The following is a 22201-nucleotide window of genomic DNA, read 5'->3' as shown; positions in this document are numbered from 1 at the left end:
CCTCCCAGCCCCGCCCACCTCCAGCTCTGGGTGCAGCAGCCTACCCCTGCCCCGCCCACCCAGCACGTGGTGCAGCAGCCTACCCCGGCCCCGCCCACGGCGCCCGGCCCCGCCCACCTCCAGCTCTGGGCGCAGAACTCTCCCAGCCCCGCCCACCGCACCCGGCCCCACCCACCCCCTGCTCTGAATGCAGAACCCTCCCAGCCCCGCCCACCTCCAGCTCTGGGTGCAGCAGCCTACCCCGGCCCCGCCCACCGCCCCGGCCCCGCCCACCTCCAGCACGTGGTGCAGCAGCGTCACGCGGCTCTGATTGGCCTTGGTCTCCGTCAGCTTCAGCAGCGTGTTAATCTTGAAGCCGTCGGCGTCCCCCGTGTGGCTGCCCTGAGGACGGGCGAGAGTCAGCCCTGCGCCCCGGCTGGCCAGAGGGGTGGCGGGGGCAGGCGGCGCAGCCCCGACTCACGTAATTGAGGAAGTTCCCAATCTTGAGGATCAGCCGGCAGAAGATGGGCAGCTGGCGGCTGGTGAGCAGGCCTGGGGGAGGAGGGTCAGGGCTGGGGGGCCTCCAGCCCGGATGCCCCGGGACCCTAGAGGCCCGGGGGGGCTGGTCCTGTTACCAGCGTGGGGGCCTCCAGCCCGGATGCCCCTGGACCCTAGAGGTCCTCAGGGGGCTGGTCCTGTTACCAGCGTCCCTCCATCCCTGCTCCCCAGGCTTGGCTTGTGCTGGGCAGGGACCCTGAGCAGGGGCTCAGGTAGTGGAAGCCCCCCACCCCGAGTAAGAGGTCTCCCTGACTCCTCACCACAACCCCGGAGGGCACGGTGACCACTGCCCCATCCTGTGGATGAGGATGCTGAGGCACTGAGAAGGTTCTGGAACCTGTGGTATCCCTTGGTGCTCAGCTGTGGCCAAGACGGGAGTGCCCAGAAGCAGTGAGCTGTGTCCCTGGAGGGACCCGCTCACACCCCTGCCCTTCTTGTCTTGTGGCAAGTTCCTGCCCGAATCGCCATTCAGAAAGGTGGGCCTCAGAGGCCAGCATCTCCCCACAGGGCCCAGGCCTGTCCCCCACAGGGCCCCCCTCCACCTGTCCCCTCTCCCCCAACCACTCACTCTCGCAGGCGGCCAGCATTAGCTGGGCCTTGGGCCGCACCATGTCCAGCACAATGGCCGTCTCTTCGCAGAGCAGCATGCAGTCGAGACGCAGCCGGTAGCTGAGGGGGTGAGCAGGTGTCAGGGGCTCCTCCATGCCTGGGGTCCCTGCCCAATACCTGCCCTGGCCTGCACGTGGGGGCCCAGGTCCATGCAGGACAAGCTCTGCATTCAGTGAGCATGTGCAGTCCTGAGCCCTGTCCCAGAGCTGCTGACTTGGTAGGCCCAGTGAGAGCACAGGGAGGGGCACCTCAGACAAGCACTCAGAAGAGGCAGACAGGGGTGGTCACAGCTGTGGGACTCCCTTTTCTCTTAGAAACAGGTGGGAGTTGGGCCAGGGGACTGTGCCTTCTCCAGGGCCACCAGCAGGGCCTCCTGCAAAGCCCCTCTCCTTCTCTGTGGAGGGGGTCTGGGCTGCCGGGCTTACCAGGGAATCTCCAGCAGCAGCAGGTAGAACTGGTCGGCACTGGCCAGCTTGGCGCGATCCTCCTTGAAGGTCTGCAGGTTTTCAACCTTCGGGATATGAGGCCACGTGCTGGGATTTCACCCGTACCCTGGGCCTGGCTCCTCCAGGCCCCCTCCCTCAGGAAGCCTTCCCAGACTGCACCAGTGGCCCCGCCCACTCACTCCAGCTCCGATGGGCTGGGCTTTCCAGATGGCTGTGGAGCAAAGCTTAGGGTCCTCCCCTTTACCACCATCCACCTGGGGGCCAGGGGAGTGGTGGGGTGGGCCAAACTGCACTGGGGAAGGTCCCACTCACTTCATGCTTCTCAGGAAGCAGTTTGAGGAGCTGTTTGAGAATCTCCACGTCGAACTTGGTGGTGTCCCCAGCACGGATCATGGCGGCGAGCTCCTCATTGGAGCTGAGGGAAGGGAGAGGACGGGGAGGGGCCACAGGTTTTCCCACTGGGGGCCAGTAGTGGAGTCAGCCCTAAGCCCACAACACTTCAGCCCCTGTGAGGTTGCCAGGCCAGGGCTGGTGAGGACACAGGCACAGGGAAGGTGTGTGGCCTGCCTGGGGTCACACAGTAAGTGGGGCTTGGGATGAGTAACAAGGCGCCCCTGCCCCGGCCTCTCCTCCAGGGCTGCTCAGGACTCCCAGAGCTTGCTGGAGAGGCTGGTGCCCAGGACCCGAAGCAGGGAGGGGCATGGGGCCCACTTTTGGCTTGGCAGGGGGTCCCAGCTGCTCTCTAGGCCTCAGTGCCCCCTGGGGCCCTGGGACAGGGCATCTGCCACCCTGGGATGGAATGTGCACTTCCCAAGGGTGGACTCTAGGGGGCACTGCCCCACCCAAGAGGGAGGCTTCTGTGGTGGTGGGACGGGACAGGGGGGCCCCAGGACACTGCTCCTCAGCCTCCTCCACACACCACTTGAACTGCTTCAGGAAGATGTTGAGGTTCAGGCTCTTCTTGGAGTCCAGAAAAGTGATCTGGAAAACACCCCGAGGAAGGGCCTGTCACGTGCTGGGGGGGCAGGTGGCCCCAGGTGACCCATTCCCACCCTGGCCTGGGTGCCCACCTCCTTGGGCTCCTTCCTGGCTGGGGCAGCCACTGTTGTTCCCTTAGGTTGGGCCACTGGGAAGGAGAAGAGCTGCTCGATGCTAGAGAAGTCGGGCTCCACCTCCTCCGGGCCCAGGCTGCCCAGCGACGCCCACATGGAGTGGTGCTCTGTGGATGGGGGAGGCCACTGTCAGGTCACGCTCGACACGTGGTAGGGGTTGTCGGATGGTCTGCCTGGAGCCCCGCCCAGGAGACTATACAGCAGGCACTCAGTAAGTGCCTGCAAATGGGAGCCCCCAGTTGCTGCCAAGCTGTGTGTGTGCACATAGTGTGTATGGGAGTGTTGAGACTGGCAGTGGACCGAGCCTCTCCCTCAGCCACTGAAGCACCTGGGGTGGCAGCATCCCGGCCTCCTCAGCTCCATGTGGGCATGTAGACCCACGGCATCGGTGATGTGGAGCATGGGTGCAGAGGTGCCTCAGAGGTGGCCCCGACCACAGTGGAGCTGAGCCCAGGGCTGGGCTGGCCACCCTGGCACATGGACCGGTGGGCACACACAGCCTGTGCAGCACCACCCGCCACTCCCCCAGCGCAGCCCAGAGCCCTGTGCGGAGAGGAGCTCCTGCGGGACCTGGGGTCTCAGCAGCTCACCCTGGGCCACGTTGGACGGCAGCTTCTGCCAGTTGAGCTTCTTCATACGCAGTGTGGGCGGGTTCACCTGCCGGTGCCTAGGCACCCAGGCCGAGCCCAGGCCGTGGTCCACCTGGACCACAATGACCTCCTCCACGCCATCTGCTGCCGGTGGGATGGCGGTCATGGGAAAGCCTGGCAGGGGTGGGGGTGGAGGGGGGCCCCCCATGCCCTGGAGTGGTAGGGGTGGTGGAGGGGGAGGTCCAGAGAGGCCAGGTAGTGGGGGTGCTGGAGGGGGTAGGGGAAACGATGTCGCCAGGCCTGGCAGGGGTGGCGGGGGTGGTAGAGAGAGAGATGTGGCCCCCAGGCCTGGCGGGGGTGGCAGTGGCGGAGGCGGCGGAGGTGGAGGTGGCGGAGGGGGAGGCGTGGCCCCCAGGCTTGGTAGGGGGGGTGGCAGAGGCGGCGGTGGTGGTGGGGTGGGTGGCCGCGGCTCCAGAGCTGTCTGCTGCAGAGCTGCACCCCCACTTGTGCTCAAGGCCTTAGTGTCCTGCAGGTAGGTGGGGGCTGCTGCTGCTGGCCACTGGCCCTCCGGGTCCACCTTTGGGGCACTTGAGTTCTGGGGGCAGCTGCCCATCTGATGCAGGCCCAGGTCAGCCTGGACGCTCTTGTGGGCCCAGTCCAGGGGGCGAGGCCGGGGTCGCCCCTTGGTAGACAGGAGCCTCTCCATCACCTCCTCCAGGGTGCATTCCTGGGCTGTGGACAGGCAGACGGGGTCAGGGCAGAGGGCACTGGGGGCAATGGAGGACAGGATCCCCATGGTCTGAGATCCCTCCCACGGTCTGAGACCCCAGAGCCTGCCCCCACCCTGCTCACCATCACTGGCCAGGAGTACGGCCCGGTTGACCAGGCTTTCCAGTGCCTCCCAGAGCAGCTGGCTGGAGCGGCAGGTGGGCTCCAGGTGCAGGAGGCCCTGAAGTACCGACAGCAGCTGGGCAGACACTGGTGAGCAGCTCACCTGAGCAGGCCGAGGGGGACACAGGTCAGGGGCTGTCCCCTCCCCTGGGGGAGGACTGACACTGTGGCCTGTCCACCAGGGACATCCACGCACTCTGTGCCTCAAGAGAGCCCTGGTGACAAAGTGGAGGCTCAGAGAGGTAGAACCAGGGCTTCTGGATACACAGGGTCTGTATCATTCTGTGTGTGTTTAGCAGCATCCCTGGTTTCCACCCACTCAACGCCAGTAGCAGCCCTGCCCAGCTGTGATGACCTAAAACGCCTCCAGATGCTGTCACGCGACCCCTGGCGGGCAGAACGGCTCCTGAGTGAGAGCCACTGGGCTCTGTGAAGCAAGGGCTTGAGCTGGACTTGAACTTGGCCTCTGGTTTCTCACTCAGTCTTGAGATCCCTAGTGCTGACTGGCCCTCTGACCAGTGTGGCTGCCTCTGGCCACTGGAACACTGTTCTCCAGTCCTGGGGACACCCCAGCCCCCCGACAGCTCTGGGCTGCACTCAGTCCAGTCCCCCATCCCTTGCTGCTCCAGGGACTGTGCCATAAAACTGGCACTGCTGCCCTGGTTGTGGTGGAGGTCTGCTGGGCAGAGGAGGGGCTGTTCCTGAGCCCTAGACTTGAGGCCACAGCCCCCCAGGCCCACCTTGTGGAATAGGGAGGCGAAGACCTCCTGGTGGCTGCTCATGTCGACCCCACCGCCTGCCCGGAGCAGCTCCTCCTCATCCTCAGCCTTGGACTCCTCGAAGGCCTCCAGCTGGATCAGCAGGTCAGCATCCTCTGTGTCCCTGAGAAGGAGGGCCGGGTGGGCTAAGCCGGGTGGGCTAAGCCTGCTGTCCCCGCCTCACCCGCCCACGAGGCAGGTGCATAGCAGGGCAGCGAGGCCATGGCGGGGTGTTGGCTCCTATTGGACAAGGTAAGAACCCCGAGAGGGTCTTCTGGCTGGGCCCAGGGCTGACATGACTGAGTTCTGTGGTCAGGCCCTGTGGGCCAACATGTAGCTGAGCCCTGTAGATGGGTCCTGTGGCTGACAAATGGCTGAGCTCTGTGGCTGGTCCCTGTGGCCGGGCTCCACGGCCAACACATGGCTGAGCTCTGTGGCCAACATGTGCATGGCTGAGCCCTGTAGCTGGGTCCTGTGGCTGACAGATGGCTGAGCTCTGTGGCCGACACGTGGTGGAGCCCTGTGGCTGACAGATGGCTGAGCTCTCTGGTGAGGCCCTGTGGCTGGGCCCTCTGGCTGACAGATGGCTGAGCTCTGTGGCTGGTCCCTGTGGCTGGGCTGCATGGCCAACACATGGCTGAGTTCTGTGGCCAACGTGTGGCTGAGCCCTGTAGCTGGGTCCTGTGGCTGACAAATGGCTGAGCTCTGTGGCTGGTCCCTATGGCTGGGCTCCATGGCAAACACATGGCTGAGCTCTGTGGCCAACGTGTGTGGCTGAGCCCTGTAGCTGGGTCCTGTGGCTGACAGATGGCTGAGCTCTGTGGCTGACACGTGGCGGAGCCCTGTGGCTGACAGATGGTCGAGGTCTCTGGTGAGGCCCTGTGGCTGGGCCCTCTGGCTGACATATGGTTGAGCCCTGTGGCTGGGCCCTGTGGCCGGGCTTCACGGCCAACACATGGCTGAGCTCTGTGGCTGGACCCAGGGCTGACGTGACTGAGCTCTGTGGTGAGGCCCTGTGTTTAGGCTCCATGGCTGACACATGGCTGAACTCTGTGGTCAGGCCCTGTGGCCGGGCCCCATGGCCAACACTTGGCCGCTGTAACCAGGGAGCAACCATGGTTTATCTGAGTGAGCCTCTCTGGCCTGAGAAGGTGGCAGACTCACAGGCTTGAGCCTCACACCCTGGCAGCCTGCCCACGGGCCGCCTGGCAGCTCCCCTAGCCCTTGGGATGGGGCAGAGCAAGTATTCACATTGAGGCCAGCATGGAGGGCAGGGATGGACAGCAGAGCTGCTGCCCAGGGGAGGAAAGGCCCTTTTCTGGGAGTTGGAAGAGGGCACAAAGACCACGCTCAAGGTAGTTCCCCTGTGGCCACAGAGTGGGGCGAAGCTGCTGGCCTAAGGAGGCAGGGCTTGAGGGATCACTGGGCGTGGGACCTTCCCATCACCTCAGCCTGACAAATGAGCCGAGCCCTGAGCCAACTCAGTGCCAAGCAGGCAGTCAGTGACCCTTCTCAGCCCCTGACTGGGCTCTGGCCCTCAGCAGACTTCTCTGAGGCCAGTTCACCACCCGACACACCAGCTGGGGCTCCTCCTCCCAGCTAACCTCCTTGGAGTGGGGCTGGGAAGGGGCCCCCTGGACTGTGTTCTCCTTGAGGCCCAGGATACATTCTCAGCTGTGCGGGTTTCTGATGGGGGAGGGCAGTTAGCAAATAAAAATAGAGAATATCAAAATAAATGCAAATTTCAGATAAACAATGAATAATTTTTAAGTTTAAGTACGATTTATGTAATAGGGTCGCTATGAGTTGGAATTGATTTGATGGTAATGGGTTTATTTATTATTTTTTTAAGCAATAATTGGCAGATAGACCAGACCAGACCCGGTGCCGTCGAGTTGATTCTGACTCATAGTGACCCTATAGGACAGAGTAGAACTGCCCCATAAAGTTTCCAAGGAGTGCCTGGCGGATTCGAACTGCCAAGCCTTTGGTTAGCAGCTGTAGCACTTAACCACTACGCCACCTGGGTTTCCAATTGGCAGATAGTTATAGTAAAAAAAAAAAAAAAAAAATTCACCGTATCTGAAATCTGCCTTTGATGGGGCTTCCTGTCTGTATCTGGTGGCCTCTGCAACCCACCAAGTGGGTGGCCAGCATCTGGGCCTGTGGCTACTGTGGGAAGCTCCATCCCTGCTCCTCAGGAGCTGCTGCTAGGAGCAGGCACTGGCCCCAAGGCAAAGGTGGGTGGGCTTTGGGGGCAGCAGGTGGGCGTGGGCAGGGTGAAACGGAAACTCACCGCAGCCTGGTCAGGACGTCCAGCAGCTTCAGCCCTGGGGAGGATGGTGGTCAGTGGGCGGGAGGTGGCCCCTGGACAGCATCTCCCCTTGACCTCCCACCCCCTCCATCTCACCGAGCCTGGGGTGGGGCATGTGCAGGGATACCTGGCCCAGGTCCCCACCTCGAAGAGGGACACAGGGGTCTCACTCAGTGGCACTCAGAACCAGCAGTGCTGGGATCGGGTCAGACCCCTGCCCCTCACTGCCTGGCCAGCTTGTCAGCTGAGGGCCCTCCACGGCTCACGTCCCGAGTCTAAGGCCCCGTGGCCACCAGGAGGAGTAGGTGGGGCGCAGGGTGGGGTGGAAGGGTTTGCTGTGCTCCCCCGTCCCGGCAGGATGTGGTGAGAGGGGCTGGCGCAGACCCTCAGCCTGGCCTTTGCAGGCACTTGGGAAGGGCTTGGCGGGTGGACACCGGCTGGTGGGCAGTTACCGACAAACTCGTTCCGAAGCTGGCTGCGGGTTCGGAGGTCCTCAGGGCCGAGGATGAGAGCGTTGATAACGCTAAGCAGGGTGACCACGTAGGGGACATTGTCACTGTTAGCGAGCTCACTCATGATGACACTGAAGCGGTACTGCTGGCTGTGCACTGCCTGGGGGGACCTCCGGGTCAGCCTGTGTCCCCAGCTGGCCCCCGCATCCCTCCCCTGCTGTGCTCACCTTGTAGTGGTCCAGGGCGTCCAGGGTGAGGGTGTGACCCTCGGGCGAGTAGATGCACAGGGCAGCCAGCAGCTCAAACACCTGCTTCTTGACCATCACGTTGGATGTGTCCAGAGCTGGGAGGAGCAGAAGCCTCTGCTGGCCATGTGCTGCGACCAGCCCCACTGTCCCTACACTGCTGGCTCCCGCAGCCACCTGCCTCCTGGTCTGAATGCCCCACCCATCAGCCTGGCAGGCAGACGCCAGGGGGTGCTCTGCACCCTGCACTCTTCACACCAGGGCAGGGCCTCCAGACCACAGAGCAAACACCTGCAGGGAAGGTGCGGAGGCAGGGGCTGCCCCAGCCACCCCAGTGTCCGCTGGCTCAGCACCTCCCCTCCACTGGCTTGGGCCATGTCCCACATGAGCACACACCCTGGGTTTAAGCCCACGCCTCTCCTCTAACCCGAGCAGCACTGCCACTGTGACAGTCCCAGCCTGAATACCTTGTCCTACAAGCCCCGTGTTCCATCTGCTCCCTGAGCTGGGGCAGTTTGGGGGTGTCTCCTGGCTGGTGCTTCTGAGAACAAGACTCAAAGGGCTCTGCCGAAGGCCACAGCCTTGCCTGAGCTATGGGGCATGCATCCGACCCTGGGACTGAGAAATGAGGCAGCCTCTGGCTCACTCTCTTGCCCCCATCCATCATTGCTCATCCCCCCTGGGGGCCTCACAGCCCAGTGGAGAGGGGACACACAGGGACCACTGCCCACCATGGGCCCTCTTGGGGTCTCTCCCAAGGGCTCGGGATGCAGAGGGTGCCAGGGACTCTGAGCACGGCCTGGGGGAGGCTTCTTGGAGGAGGTGGCAGTGAGTGGCACTTAAAGGATGAGCAGGACTTTGTCAGACACATGAAGGCATAGAGCAGCTGGGCAAGAGGTGGGCAAGGGCCAAAGTGGGCGGCAGGCAGGAGGGGGTGCTGGGGAAGGTGCCCGGAAGCTCGAGGACAATACTGTCCACTGATGTGGGCTGGCTCTAGAGGGTGGGGTGACCCAGGTAAAGTTGTGATTTTGACCCAAGGTGACTCTAGTCACCATGGCATGGACAAGGGACTGGGGGTCAAGACTGCAGGGACCAGGGAGGAGGTGGGGTCCATGGGGCGGGAAGGCCAGGCAGTCACAGGTCAGGGGGAGAATGAGGTGCAGCTGGAGGGAGGAGCAGAGGGTTCAAGGGTACGTGAGGTCTCAGGCTGGAAGACAGATGAGTGGTGGTACTCGGGGAAGAGGGTGCCTCCTCCAGGCAGTCTTCCCTGTCTGCCCTGGGCTGAGCTCACTCCTCCTCTGCCCTGCGGCCCCCTTGTCGCCTGTCCCACCTGCAGTTGACCCCCGTGGTACTGAGGTCAGTCTGCAGGCTGCCTGCTTACCCTGGGAGAGCTGGCGCACGTAGCCCTGGTTGCTGAGGATGTACTCTATGCCCTGGCGCGAGTTCATGACGGCACGCACGCAGCTGATGCAGGTGAGCTGCAGCAGTGCGTCCGCGATGCGCGCCACACCGCGGCCCGACAGCCGCGCCAGGGCCTCCAGCAGCAGGTCCAGGCCGCTCTGCTCCAGGAACTGCACCATCCAGCCGCCGTCACTGCTCTCCAGGCGCTTGCGCAGGCCCGAGTAGTTGACGACCGAGGGCATCTGGAGCAGCCGGATACACAGCTCGGGGTCTGCATTCTCCAGGTTGGCCTCGGTGGGGTCCGAGTCCTGCGGCCCCAGCTTCTCCTTGAGTGTTGTCCACCTGCGCTGGGCGCCTTCCTTCACCGACATCTTGCCCAACTGCAGGGCCAGAGGAGACAGAGCAATCAGCCCGGAGGGCAGCGCGCAGGCCCAACGCCTCCAGGCAGCAAGTGAAGCTTGGTTCACTTGGTTTCCCCTGCCTCAGTTTCCCCAACTGCAAAGCAGGGTTTAAAAATGCTTCCGGCTCACGCCAAGGCCATTTTCCACGGGGTTGTCCTGTCCCTGAGTGGTACAAACGGTGAACATGCTTGGCTGCTAACCAAAAGGTTGGAGGTTGAAATCCACCCAGAGGCACCTCAGAAGGAAGGCCTGGCAATCTACTTCTGAAAATCCAGTTCCTGAAAACGCTGTGGAGCACTCGAGCGACTGGTTTCCCCCCGCGCGGGGCTCTTTACACCCACTCTCAACTCGTTCACCACGGCAACCCCAGGAGGCAGGCAGGGGCATCCCCACTGCCCACGAGCCCCTGAGGCCCAGTGCCAGCCCTCTGCTGGAGGACTTGGAGCCCCGAGAGGAGGACCAGGTCAGAAGGAAGGCCAGGCTCCCAGTGCCGAGCTGGAGCTCCTACGTCCCCGAAGACAGGACGTGGCGCTGCCTGCAGAGCCTGGGGCCTCGGACAGTTACACTGCACACGGACACCACAGGCCTGAGGTGACGCTGCAGGAAGCAGGGTGTTCTCTGAGACCTCAGGCCACCCCTCCTGCCCCCGTGAGCCCAGTTGGAGGGGTTAGCGCTGGGCCTTTCCTGGGGCTGCCCACAGCCTCAAGAATGCTGGCCCACTCCCAGATGGAAGGCTGAGGCGGGGTGAGTCACGGGGTGAGACCAGGGCCTGTCGGGGGGATCCCTGCAGGCCCAGCCTTCTCTGGACCTTGGTTTGTCCACCTCGGGGTGGGTGGTGGACTGATGTCCCCAGCCCCTCCCTGCTCGGAGTACTACCCAAGTCATCACAGCCCCTCCAAGAGAACAGCCCCAGAGGGCGGGGGCCTGGCCCAGAGCATCCCAACAAACGCCTTTGCGGGGTGGGACATCCAGCTGCAGGGAGGAGGGGTGTGGTGGTGCATGGAGGGCACAGGGTGTGTGACCAAGGCGGGGGGGGGGAGGGTGCTGACTGCGCAGCCAGGGCTGCCTTCAGCCTGGGATGGAGGCTTCGCTTCTGTTGTTGTCTAGGCCCCTCTCCCGGGGCCCTGGCTTGAAGCAAGGTCGACTGTACTGGCTACATCCAGGGCCCCTGCAGGCCAGGACACTGTCCCCAACCGCAGCCCCTGGGGATGGCCTCAAAGGTCAGGGGCTCCCAGGCTCTCCTGTGACCATGTATGGCTTGGGTCTTATATTTAGCGTCTGGGAACACTGCGTGGGGCCCTGGGGGAGGCCTGGCAAGGACATGGCTTCCTTTTGTGTGGTGCACAGGCCAGGTCCCAGTGCTCCCCGCCAAATCCTCACCACTAGAGCCACCCTGCAAGGCAGGCGCCTCACACCCCCACTTGACAGGCGGGGAAACAGAGGCAGAACCCGGAAAGCCAGGTCACCTGTCCAAGGTCACACAACCACAGGGCCATGACTGGAACCCTCGTGGTGGCTCCAGAGTAGGGGGTCTAGGGCCAGAGGCACCATCTGAGGTCACAAAGGAGACAGTGGCTGAGAACCCAGGCGCCTGCCCACCGCCTGTCTCCCGGCCCCCAGTACCCTTGTTCTTGCCCTTGGAGGCCCCGCCTGCTCTTTGCCCTGGGTGAGGGCCTTGGGACATCCTTCCTGACATTCCTGGCCCCCTCCCCAGGCTGCCCAACTGAGAATAAGTCACAGGGCATCTTGGTGGCATCTTCTGTATCTGCAGTGGGTCCACGCCAGGGAGCCCAGCCCTGCCTTATGTCCAGTGCCCTGAGCGGCCAGCAGGGTCCTTCCAGGGAGGGGGCCTGACGGGTGGAAAGACAGGGCTCTGATCTAGGTTTAGACCTTGCTCTGGCCAGGTCACTGGGCTCGTCATCCCTGTTTCCTCATTTCCTCCTCCTGAATCAGGCTGCTGCTCAGAGCATCCTAAAGGCCCCGTGGTCAGTGAGGGGGATGTCTGAGCATATAAGCAGCCCTCCCCAGGGGGCCCAAGGAGCCCTGGTGACACAGTAGTTAAAGTGCTTAGCTGCTAACTGAAAGGTCTGTGGTTCGAACCCACCAGCTGCTCTGCTTCTGTGAAGATCACAGCCATGGGACCCTATGGGGCAGGTCTACTCTGTCCTATAGGGTCACTATGAGTCAGAATCCACTGAGCAGCAACAGGTCTAGGGGGTCCGGCACCCTGGGTCCCCCTGCTGGGCCCTGTTGGGCCGAGAGCCTGGAGCCCTCCCCTCCACCCTCCTGACCGTAAGTGACCTTCCCGGAGCCTGGACCTCTGGGCCAGCCCTCACTCACCCAGATTCGCAAGACCTTCCGGCCACCTCTGTGCACCCACTCCAGGCTCTGCCTCACGCTGCTTCCAGCACTCTCCTGGTTCCTCATCCTTGCTGCCCGCTGAGTGCCCAGATGCCAGCTGAGGTCCTGGCCCCTCCTAGGCAGCCTCAGGCCCCCAAAGCCCTCTCACCACCATGAAGAGGAGGCAGATGGAGCTGTGCACACACTCCCGCCCACCTGGGTGCTGCTGCTTAAAGAGGCACTGGGACTGACCCACCCTTCCTCAAGCCCTGCCTTTTCTGGCCCGAGTGCTGCCCCCTTGGCACAGGCTGAGTGGCCAGAGCGAGAGCTCTCCCAGGCCAGACATCTGCATCCAAAGTGTCCTCTCCAGCCAAGCACCCCAGAGCCCCTCGGTGCCGGAAAGCAACCTTCCTTTCAAAGGCGATTGATATCCCCGGGCTTCCGTTCCGCAGTTCCCAGGAGAGCCCACCACACAGCGAGGCCTGCTGATCCACACGGCTGGTCCCCTTCTGGCGCTGCCCACCCCCACGGCCCAGGCCAAGGGCTTGCTCCCCTGGAAGACCCCAATCTCCAGGGGCATCGTTGCTCAGTAGGCCCTGGGCACCAAGCTCCCGGTCCTGGGGCTGGCTGCACAGGTCAGTCAGGCCCTCCACGCACTGTCTGGGGTCCTGCTGGGGGCTGTGGATCCAGGCAGGGAGGCTCTAGCCGGGAAGGGGAGCTGGGCTGGTGGCAGAGCAGCTGAAGCAGGGTGCCCAGCTTTTCTCCCCTGATGCTCAGGCCCTGGAGCAGGGACATCTTTGCGGAAATGCTCCACCGCTCTGCCGGGGCACAGCAGGGAACCAGCATTTACTGACAGGCTAGCCACGGCTCTGGGGAAAGCACTTCCTGGTCCCCGTACAGCTCAGCGCCCTGTGAGCCTGTGCTCAGGGCAGGCTCCTGTCTGTCCTCGTCTGCGGTGACAGCACACAGTGGCGGAGGCAGTGGCACAGAACGGAACCCAACCAGCACCGGGTGGTACAAGCGGGCCTTCAGGAAACTGGCTGTTTTCAACACCGCCCCCTCAGGCTCCACCAGCCGTCCCCGACCTCCCCCACAGGCGCCCGGAGCTGGCGGGACTGGCGGGGCTCGGCCTCAAGTGGGCGGCCCGACCTGGGCGTGGCGCCCGACCTGGGCGTGGCGCCCGTGGGCGCGGGGCCGGGAACGCAAGAATTCGCCTCTGAGTTTCCTTGCAGCCCGCGCCTGCAGCAGAGCGGACCCTCTGAAGCTCCGCAGGGACCCAGTCTGTCGAGAAGACGTGTCCTATCAGCCCCCAGCAGTCTGCCCTGCCTGTACCGATGGAGCCATGCGGGCAGAGACATTTTACCGAGGAGATTCCAGGGCTGCATCCCACCACCAACGCCTCCCTTTAGCACGCTTTCTTCTACTGGTTACCTGGGATCCGCTGGGCAGGGCCCTGCCTCCCCTCCAACGTGCTCCTGCTTGGGGGTCTGCCCTGGGAGCTGGGAAGGAGGGCCTGGGCCACCTCCCGGGGGCTCCTTGGCCCCCCGCCCGCACCTGGGCGGCCTGGCCCGGGAAGCTGGCAGCACCATCTGGGCGCCCACATGCCCAGGCAGCTGCGCTGACTCAAGGGAAGCCACCGCCCCCAGCCTGGCGGACGTCCGTTGAGCTGAGTGTGTGTGGTGTGTGGTGCTGGGGGGAAAAACTGAGTCTCCTACACTGCAGAATCCATCAGCACCGACCCCTGCTGTGCAGAGAAACTGGGCCAGAAAGAGCACCCAGAGCTGAGACTGCTGCCCGGAGGCCCCGTGCTGGGCGTGGGGGCAGATGAAGAGTCACACTGTGGGGGTCATCTAACCTCTCTGGGCCTCAGTGTCTGCATCCATTAAATGGGCATGACCAGTCACCACCTCGTGGGAGTCCAGGTGTGGGGCCCGGGTCCCAGCTTCTCAGCCAGTTCCACTGTGCCCGAGGATCCTATAGACACATTTGGGGACCTTTTCTGGTACAGGCCCCACTGTTAGGAGAGTCCATGTTGGGAGGGTAGGGGGCCCACCTGAAGGCCCGGGCCCTCCACGGTGGGAGGGAGCTGAGCCTTGAGCCTGGCATGCTGGGGGTGCTGCTTTCTGTACCCTGACCCCTACAAGGGATGCCAGGGGCCAAGGGGTTCTGGAGACCCCCAGGCACAGGCAGGGCCTGGGCAGACACAGGGTGGGCTCAGGGGTACCTGTGAGGGGACCGGCTACTGGGGTGGGAGGCAGCTTGGAGGTGGCCCTGCCAGCCTCAGACTGGGGTGCTCCTGGGCCTAGTACCAGCAAGGGTGGGGTGCAAAGGCGTGAGCTTGTGTTCCACGGGGTGGGTGGATAAAATGGCAGAAGCAGGATTCCGGAACCAGGAGGCAGGGGCTGCCACAATGTATTTTTAGCTTCTCTGTAAACCCAGATTTTTCCACTGCCTGGCAACCCTTGGATTTCCAGGACCGCCGTCCTGGCAGCTGCAGAGTCCTGGGGAGCCCAGGCCCTGTGTGTGGGAGGGACTGGAACTGAGCCTGCCCTCCTGTGGCCCCTCTATTGCCCGCCTCCAAGAATCTTCTCTTGGGCCACCAGTATGTCTACCATCTTCCCCACCAGGCCCTGGAGAGGGGAACGACAGGAGCCCGAGTCACAGCCCCATCAGGAGCGCTGTGTGTCCAGTAATGGCAGGGTGGGCTGCCGTGGCCAGCACACAAGTCGCCTTCCGGGAGGCTGGTGACACCCAAGATGCTCACAGCAGATCGGTGGGACAGGACACCAAGTCACACCACTGTGATCTCAACCCCAGAAAGCATGACGGGCCTGGCCTGTAACAGCAGCTGCATCTGGAAGGTGGGATGAATACCGTCATTTTCATAATTAGAAAAAAAGAAAGCATAAAATGACTAAGACCAACCCCATCTGATGCAGGGAGCTGTGGCTCCGAGGGGTCCCGCCACCTGCTTAGGGAACCAGGGAGCAGAGGGTGAAGCTGGGAGCCCTCCTGCCAATGGACAGAGGCTGGCGGCTGGGTTGCCAAGGCCCTGGGGTCTGCAGGCACCCTTAGCACTGGCTCAGCTGGGGGGCAGGGGACTGCTGGTCATTGGGGTCAGGCCAGGGCTTGGCTCACTGTGTCCCCCGGGGCATTCGTGCTCGCTGGATCCCTTACAGACCTGCCCTCCAGGGAGATGAAGAGGTTACCTCAGGAAGCCACAAAGGAGTGCAGGGTGGACTCAGGCAGACAAGAAATGCTTGTTGGAGCAGTGTGGGGGTTGGGGTGTGCTGTGTGTATGCCTGGGTTTCCGTGAATCAGTGGGGGTGGTCTCCAAGTCCCTCCCCAAGTGGATCAGCTCACTCGGATGCTCAGAGTAGGGGCCGGCAGGAAGAAAGGAGGTGCTCTTGCCAGTAAGCCGGGGCTTTCCCTTCCACTTGTGCTGGCCCTGCCCTGCCACCTGAGGGCCCTCCCTGCACAAAGAGCAAGGGCCTGGCCACCTCTGACATTCTCGGGTTCTGGTCTGGGGTCTGGATCTCCGTCCCCTGCCCCACCTGCCCTGCGGTGCTGCGGTGCTGGCCCCTTGTCTCACGTGGCTGAACTCAGGCAATCAGACAGCAACGTGTAGTGGGGCCCAGGTTTGGAGACGCCGTGATGTTGGTGTTGGGGCGACGGAGGGAAGGGGACTTGCTGGGCCCCACAGGGAGCAGGCAGACAGCAGCACTGGGACCAGGGTGGGTCACCGCAGGCCAGCCCCCCGCTGCAGTGTCCCCCGGGGTTTTGCTGGGCAGTAGAGGGCAGGGAGGCAGCTGCACAGGACCTCAGGTGCACCACAGTCCCCTCTGCCTGGGTTCTCTCCCCCTCCAGGAGGCCCCCTCCCCATGCTGTTTCCAGAAGAGGCCTCTCCCAGCAGTGGGGCCCTCAGCACAGGCTCATGCTAGTCCTGGAGGTGGGACCCGAAGCCCCAGGATCCCCTCAGCAGCCCCTCCTGGGGCTGGGACACCCAGGTCCGTCTTGGGGCTGCATAGGCCCCTCAAATTTGGACAGGTCCAGACAGTGGGTGGGGAGGCCACCCCACTCGGGGGCTGGCTGGGGCAGGCTGTCCAGCTGGGACACCGGGGTCAGTTCCAGGTTGCCATGTGTCCTCTGGGCCTTGGTGTCACCCCCCTGCCTGGGACACAAGGGCTGCCGATGGCTGCCCCAAGTCAGGCCCCAGTGGTCCCTGCCCCCACTGGGTCCCACTCTGAGGATGCTTCCCAGGAGAGGGAGAACAAAGGCAGATTGAAGGCAGGGGGAGGCCACTGCCTGTTTGTCCTGGCAGTGCCAGGGGCTGCAGCCAGTTCCTGGGGGGGCGGGTACTTGGCCTTCAGCCCTGGCTGAGACCCCTGAGAGGGTTGGAGTCAGTTCTGACCCAGAGACCTCAATGAGCCTGGTTCCGCCGCTGACCAGCCATGTGCCCGTGGGCAACCACAGAACCCCGGGCCCTGGTTCTGGGTACAAGTGGGGACAGCAGCTCAGTGCCAACCCCACAGCCGGCTGAGCACCACCTGGCCCCATGACCACGTGTAAAGTGCTGTGCCTGTCACCACCCCAGCCCCCGCACCCTCAGCTCCAGGCTGCCAGTGCCAGGAAGCCCGTCAGGCCCGACTGGGCCAGCCAGATCAGCAGTGTCGGCACAAACTGCTGTGTGGCATTCCTCGCTGGGATGCCAAGGGCACTGGGCCTGTGGATTCCCTGCCCGCGCCCCCCCCCCCCCCAGGTGGCCCCTGGGAAAGCCAGGCCCTGTTGTGGACGCTGAAATGCACAGAGTGCTCTGGCTCTGGGCTGGCTGACCTACCTGGCCCTGCACCTCTGCCAGCCCCCCCCCAGCTCCCACTCCCTCACCTCCCCCGAAGGATGTGCCTCCCATCTGGCCTCTGCTCTGCTATCCTGCCCACCACCCTGTCTGTCACTCCTGCAGCTGGCCACCCTGCCTGCCAAGCCTGCTCTCCTCTCCCCTGGCAGCCTCAGCAAGGCGGAGTGGGGGGCCCTGGGCATGGAAGCACTAGCCAGGGGACGGGGGTACCCAGATGGGCAGGTGGAGCCCACAGCAGGCAGGTCAGATCAGGCTTCCAAGGAGCTACCATTCTTGGGCCGCTCACATCTGTGGGTGTGTGCATGTATGTGCATATATGTGGGCACCTGTGTGCACCTACATGTGTGTGCATGTTCATGTGCATGTTCGTGTATGTGCGTGTGTGTGCTTGGGTGCGTGCTCCTGCTGCCCCAGGAGGATTGGGAGGAGGCAGAGATGGGGGCATAGACAGGTTGGGGAGGCAGCCCCTGTGCCCTGCATCTCAGGTGAAGAGCAGATGTCTGTCCCCCTGTTGTGCGCAGGTGACAGTGCTGAGCAGTGCTTGCAGTGGGAACAGGACACAGGGACAGAATGGGGTGGCTGCACACCAAGGCCACATCCTGGGATCTGCACGGAGAGACTGAGGCCACACCCCAGGGACCCCGCACAGACGGGGAGACTGAGGCCACGTCCTGGCGACCCCGCACAGATGGGGAGACCGAGGCCATGTCCAGGGACCCTACACAGATGGGGAGACCGAGGCCACGTCCCGGGGACCCCGCACAGATGGGGAGACTGAGGCCACGTCCCGGGGACCCCGCACAGATGAGGAGACTGAGGCCATGTCCCGGGGACCCCGCACAGATGTGGAGACCAAGGCCACGTCCTGGCGACCCCACACAGATGGGGAGACCGAGGACATGTCCAGGGACCCTACACAGATGGGGAGACCGAGGCCATGTCCTGGGGACCCTGCACAGATGGGGAGACCAAGGCCACGTCCCGGGGACCCGCTGTCCCCATGACAAGCGGCAGAGCTGCAGCCCTGGCACGGCACCACATTTGTCCCCTCCCACCTGTCCAGGGCTCCCCCATCTGGCTGTGTCCATGCTGGGGGAAGGTGTTACAGTGAGGGGCTGGGCTCAGCCCACCGCAGCTGAGTGGGGGCTCAGAGGCAAAGCAGGAACCTTCTTGGCCAGCAGCCAGGGGCCAGACCACCCACACTGTGTCCAGCTAGAGCCGGGTGCCTGGCACCCTTCCCTCCCCTGACCCACTGTGTCCTGGGTTAGGCCTCAATGCTCCCAGACCAATAGCCCCATCTACAAAATGGGAGGCAAAGAGCTGGACCCAAGTTTGTGTCCTGGCTGTCCTCCCAGCCATTGAGGCCTGTACCCCTATTTGTCTGTGGGATCCGTGCCCCCCTTGCCCCCGTGTCCCCTCACCATTCTGCATGGACAGGAAGGTGGGGTGGGGAATTCTTTCTGAGAGAGAGGGGCTGGGGCTGAGAGCTCAAAGGCTGGGCAAAGCCCACTTGTCTCTCTCTGGATCCCTCACTTCTCCAAGAGGGGTGCAGCTGGGAAAGCTGTAGGAGTGAGGGAGGGGCTGGCGGGAGAGTGGTGCACGGGGGAAGTGGCCGTGGCCCTCACTGAGCACATGGCTTTTCTGTCCTAGATGGTGCTGAGAAGGGGCCTTCACTTCAGTGACCCCTCCCAGGCTGAGGTGCCCCCTACCAATCCAGGGCCCAGGACAGGAGGCCTGCGGGCAGCCATGTGTGTGCTGAGGGTGGCTGGGCGCATGGCCCTCCCTACTCTGAGCCCCAGCTCCAGCTGCCTGACAGGGACAGAGCCGTCCTGTTCTGGGCCCGGTGCCTGCTTCCCCAGTTCCTGCACCACGAGGCTGGCCTGGCAGAGATGCCCACCTACCTGCCTGCTGCACCCACAGCTATGTGCTAACGATGGCTCTAATCCTGAGCCCCAAGTCCAGAGCCTTCTGTTTGCCCAGCGTGGGCTGGGTGTGGCCCACACACTCAGTGACCAACCAGCTGTCACCAAGCTGCCCCCTGGGCCCCCCGCGCGTGCCAGGGTACGACTGTGCTCCACAGGGTTTTCAGTGGCTGAGTTTTGGGAAGTAGGTCACGGGGGCTTTCTTCCAAGGTACCTCCGGGTAGACTCAAACATCCACCCTTTTAGTTAGCAGCCGAGCATGGTAACTGTTTGCACCACCACGGAGTCCCCAACACACAGTATGAACTTTATAGACGCCACCCACAAGAATGAGCAATGCTGGTTCTATGACCAAACGGTTTTGTGCCTCAGTTTCCTCATCTGTACAATGGATGCTAACTGCAGGGTCCACACTGCACAGGGTAGGGGCTCATGGGCATGTGCTGGCTGGTTCCCGCATTCATTCCTTCACTCATTCACTCATCCAATACACAGACCGTTCAGGGCGCTGTGGTCGAGGCAGGCTCGGGTGCCGCTCTCGGGAGCTGACCCTTCCCCAGCTGAGCGGAGACCTGAGCGACACTCCCCAGTCTCAGTTCCCTGTGCAATCACACCCCTTTTAAGAGCTGTAAAAGGAAGACAAGCCTCCGGCCTGCCTGCCTGGAGAGGAGATTACCACTGAAGAACCTTCCAGACCACCACGTGGCCACCCAGCTGCGGGGCTGACCCACACTGTCTCAGGACTCCGCTGTGGGATGTTCAGCGTGGGCAGCACCCTCCTCGCAACGGTTGGGGAGGTGGGGGCTCCCTAACAGGAAGCTCTGTGGCTGGACCCTGTTCTCACAACTGCAGTAATGGGGAGCCCCCCCATACACCACCTCCTTAGCACCAGGTTGAGACCTGCCTCCTTGTCCTTGTCCTTGGCACCCCCAGGCCTGGCTCCTGCCTCCCAAGCCCCCAAGCCTCCCAGCCGTCCTGCCTTGTCTTCCCCAGACACGCTACCCTCTGCTCTCCTGCAACAGGCAGGAGGCCTTTCCTGGATGGCCCTGCCCACTGGGCCATAAGCCATGCACACATTAGGCACCTGCTGTGTGCAAGACCCCAGTGCGGGAGGAGTCAGGCCCCACCCCTCAGACTATGGGGGGCGCTTCACTTCCCACTTCCTCCTCTGGGCACTCCAAAGGGCCTGGCGTTAGTGCTTACCTCAGGAGCCCCAGCATCCCTGCGCAGAGCCCAAGTTGAGGGCTTGCACCAGGCCAAGGGCCTGCACCAGGCCAGGTGCACGGTGCCTGGCACTCCCAGGCAGTACCCACTTTGGGCTCGCCCCCACCCCATCACTCCCTAGCTACCATCCACCCCTCCCACAGCCCCGACCCCACTAACTGCAGCCCTGGAAGACAAATCACTTTGACGGAAGGAGACAGGAATCTATTTAAAGCAGGACTCCCAGGTCCCGGAATGCGGGGTGCTCACAATTAGCTCCGACAGCCTGTCAGCACCTCCACAAAGAGGGGGCCCTCACCTGACGTTAATCCCTGCTGCTCAGGGGACCCTCCTGGGAAGGAGCCAAGCCCTCAGCCCGAGGACACCTGGTCACCTCACCCCATTCTCTGCTGTGACGTCCTTGGTCCAGTCTCGGGGGTGGGGGGGCAGGGCCTGGGCACTGGTTGGCACCCACCTGGCCCCAGGAGGGGCTTCTGTGCCAACATGGCTTTTTAAGCAGATGTCGCTGTGGACCTGGTGGGGCTGGGGTGGTGTGACACTCCAGACTCGGGACTAGAACCAAATGCTGAGTTTTGCTCTGCTAGCCGCTGCAACATCTGCCCCCTGAGGGCCCCTGCCTCAGGTGCCGCCCCCCACATCTCAGGTGTCCCCCCGAGGGGTTTAGGGCACCTGCTCTAGGTCCCCGCCCTGGTAGGGCGATAGGGAGGTGGGAAACAGCCACTGCTGCATCCAGTCCTGAGCCACTGTCCCCACCCCTCAGCACAGATGGGGAAACTGAGGCCAGGAGCGCAGGATCCTGCCCAGGCCGCACTGTGGAGGGAGCCCGGCAGGGCTGGTGGAAGGGGGTCAGCTCTTCCTGGGTGGGCCTGACCTATGGCCAGTTGTGGTTTCTGCCCCAGGCGGGGTCACAGCTATCTTTGACACTCTGACTCCTGGCCTATCTGGCAGGGGTGGGGCCCAAACACTGGTTTCAGTGGAGGCCTAGGACCGTCAGTCTGGGGCCCTGGGCCAATCGGCTGCAGAAGGCCAGGCAGACAGGCAGCTGGGGGGCTGAGAGGACGCACAGCTTCACACCCCAAGACCCCTATCTGGGGTCCTGATCACTCCTTGGGTCACCCCAGGAAGGGGGTCCACAGGTGGAGTTGGTGCCGGCGTTCCCCTGCCCCTGGCCTGCCAGCCCCACACAGAAGAAACAGAGCAAGGTGGGGGGCTCGGTCCCCAGGCCTCGCCAGGCTCTTTCCAACCAGCAAACCCTGTGCGCCCACCTGCGCGCGGGCAGCTCGAGACCCAGCGTCCTGGGCAGGGCGCCACCGGGCCACGGACCCGAAGCCGAAGTTTATTTTCCCAACTGCGGCTGATTCATGCCCAGGATGCCGCAGCCGCGAGGCGGGAGCACGGGAGCTCTTCCGGCCAGGCCGCCCCTCTGCTCAACACCCGCGGGCGGGGCGCGCAGCCGGCGGGGCGCAGGGCGGCCTGGGATCCCTGCCTGGGAACCGGGGTCCCCGCCCGCAGCCACCCCGCGCCCCCCGCCCCAGCCCCGTCCGCGCTCACCCGCCCGGACTCAGTTTCCCCCGGGGCTCCTGGTCGGCCCAGAGGCGGACTTACCGGGCAGGGGCGGCGGCCGGAGAGCGGGGGCGCGGCGGCGCTGTGCGCGGGGCGGGGGCTGCGGTACCCGGCGCTCCGCACGGCTCGGGCTGGGGCTCCGGCTGGGGCTCTGGCTCGGTCCCGGGCTTGGGGCTCTGGCTGGGGCTCGGTCCCGGGCTGGGGCTCTGGCTCGGGGCTGGGACTGGGGCTCGAGCTTCAGCTCCCGGCGGCAGCGGGCGGGGCGGGGCGCGGTGCCACCTCCTCTCCCTTCAGCTCCGCCCTCCCCGCCGGGAGGCCCACGTGGGGCCGGGCGCGCCCGGGGGTGGCCCCGCCCGCTTTGGCCGGAGGCTGGGAAATGTTAAGGGGTTTCCCACGTTCCTAAACCACCCAGCGTGGACAGGGCACTGGAGCGGGGTGTGGGAAACGTCTGGAAGCCATCCCCCCACCCCAGATCTCACCGTGCTTCCTCCTCTCCCTGCGCTCTACCTGCCCCCCCCCCACTGTCCCGACACCTACTCCA

General features: G+C 63.8%; 1 protein-coding gene across 8 annotated transcripts in view; it reads right to left on the bottom strand.

Annotated features, from left to right (window-relative positions):
• Window positions 1-21969, bottom strand: part of INF2 (inverted formin 2) — a 32023-nt gene extending 10054 nt beyond the window's left edge. For 4 of the 8 annotated variants that reach the window (XR_007518857.1, XM_049897422.1, XM_049897427.1 and 1 more), the window contains exons 1-15: window positions 12097-13515; window positions 9336-9735; window positions 7937-8052; window positions 7710-7869; window positions 7240-7273; window positions 4926-5067; window positions 4147-4288; window positions 3295-4026; window positions 2663-2811; window positions 2512-2573; window positions 1905-2007; window positions 1572-1657; window positions 1106-1206; window positions 461-531; window positions 274-381 (exon numbers count right to left, since the gene is read on the bottom strand). Coding sequence is in view for 7 of the 8 variants with exons in the window: in XM_049897422.1 (XP_049753379.1) it covers window positions 274-381; window positions 461-531; window positions 1106-1206; window positions 1572-1657; window positions 1905-2007; window positions 2512-2573; window positions 2663-2811; window positions 3295-4026; window positions 4147-4288; window positions 4926-5067; window positions 7240-7273; window positions 7710-7869; window positions 7937-8052; window positions 9336-9735; window positions 12097-12183 (2493 nt within the window). In the remaining variant the exon portion in view is untranslated. The other 4 variants (XM_049897423.1, XM_049897426.1, XM_049897425.1 and 1 more) reach the window with 4 other exon arrangements.
• Between the last annotated feature and the right edge of the window lie 232 nt (window positions 21970-22201).

This window comes from Elephas maximus, chromosome 10 (assembly GCF_024166365.1).
Source record: "Elephas maximus indicus isolate mEleMax1 chromosome 10, mEleMax1 primary haplotype, whole genome shotgun sequence".
Taxonomy (NCBI): domain Eukaryota; kingdom Metazoa; phylum Chordata; class Mammalia; order Proboscidea; family Elephantidae; genus Elephas; species Elephas maximus.
Note: the sequence above shows the minus strand (reverse complement) of the source record. Positions and strands in the feature narration are given on the sequence as shown.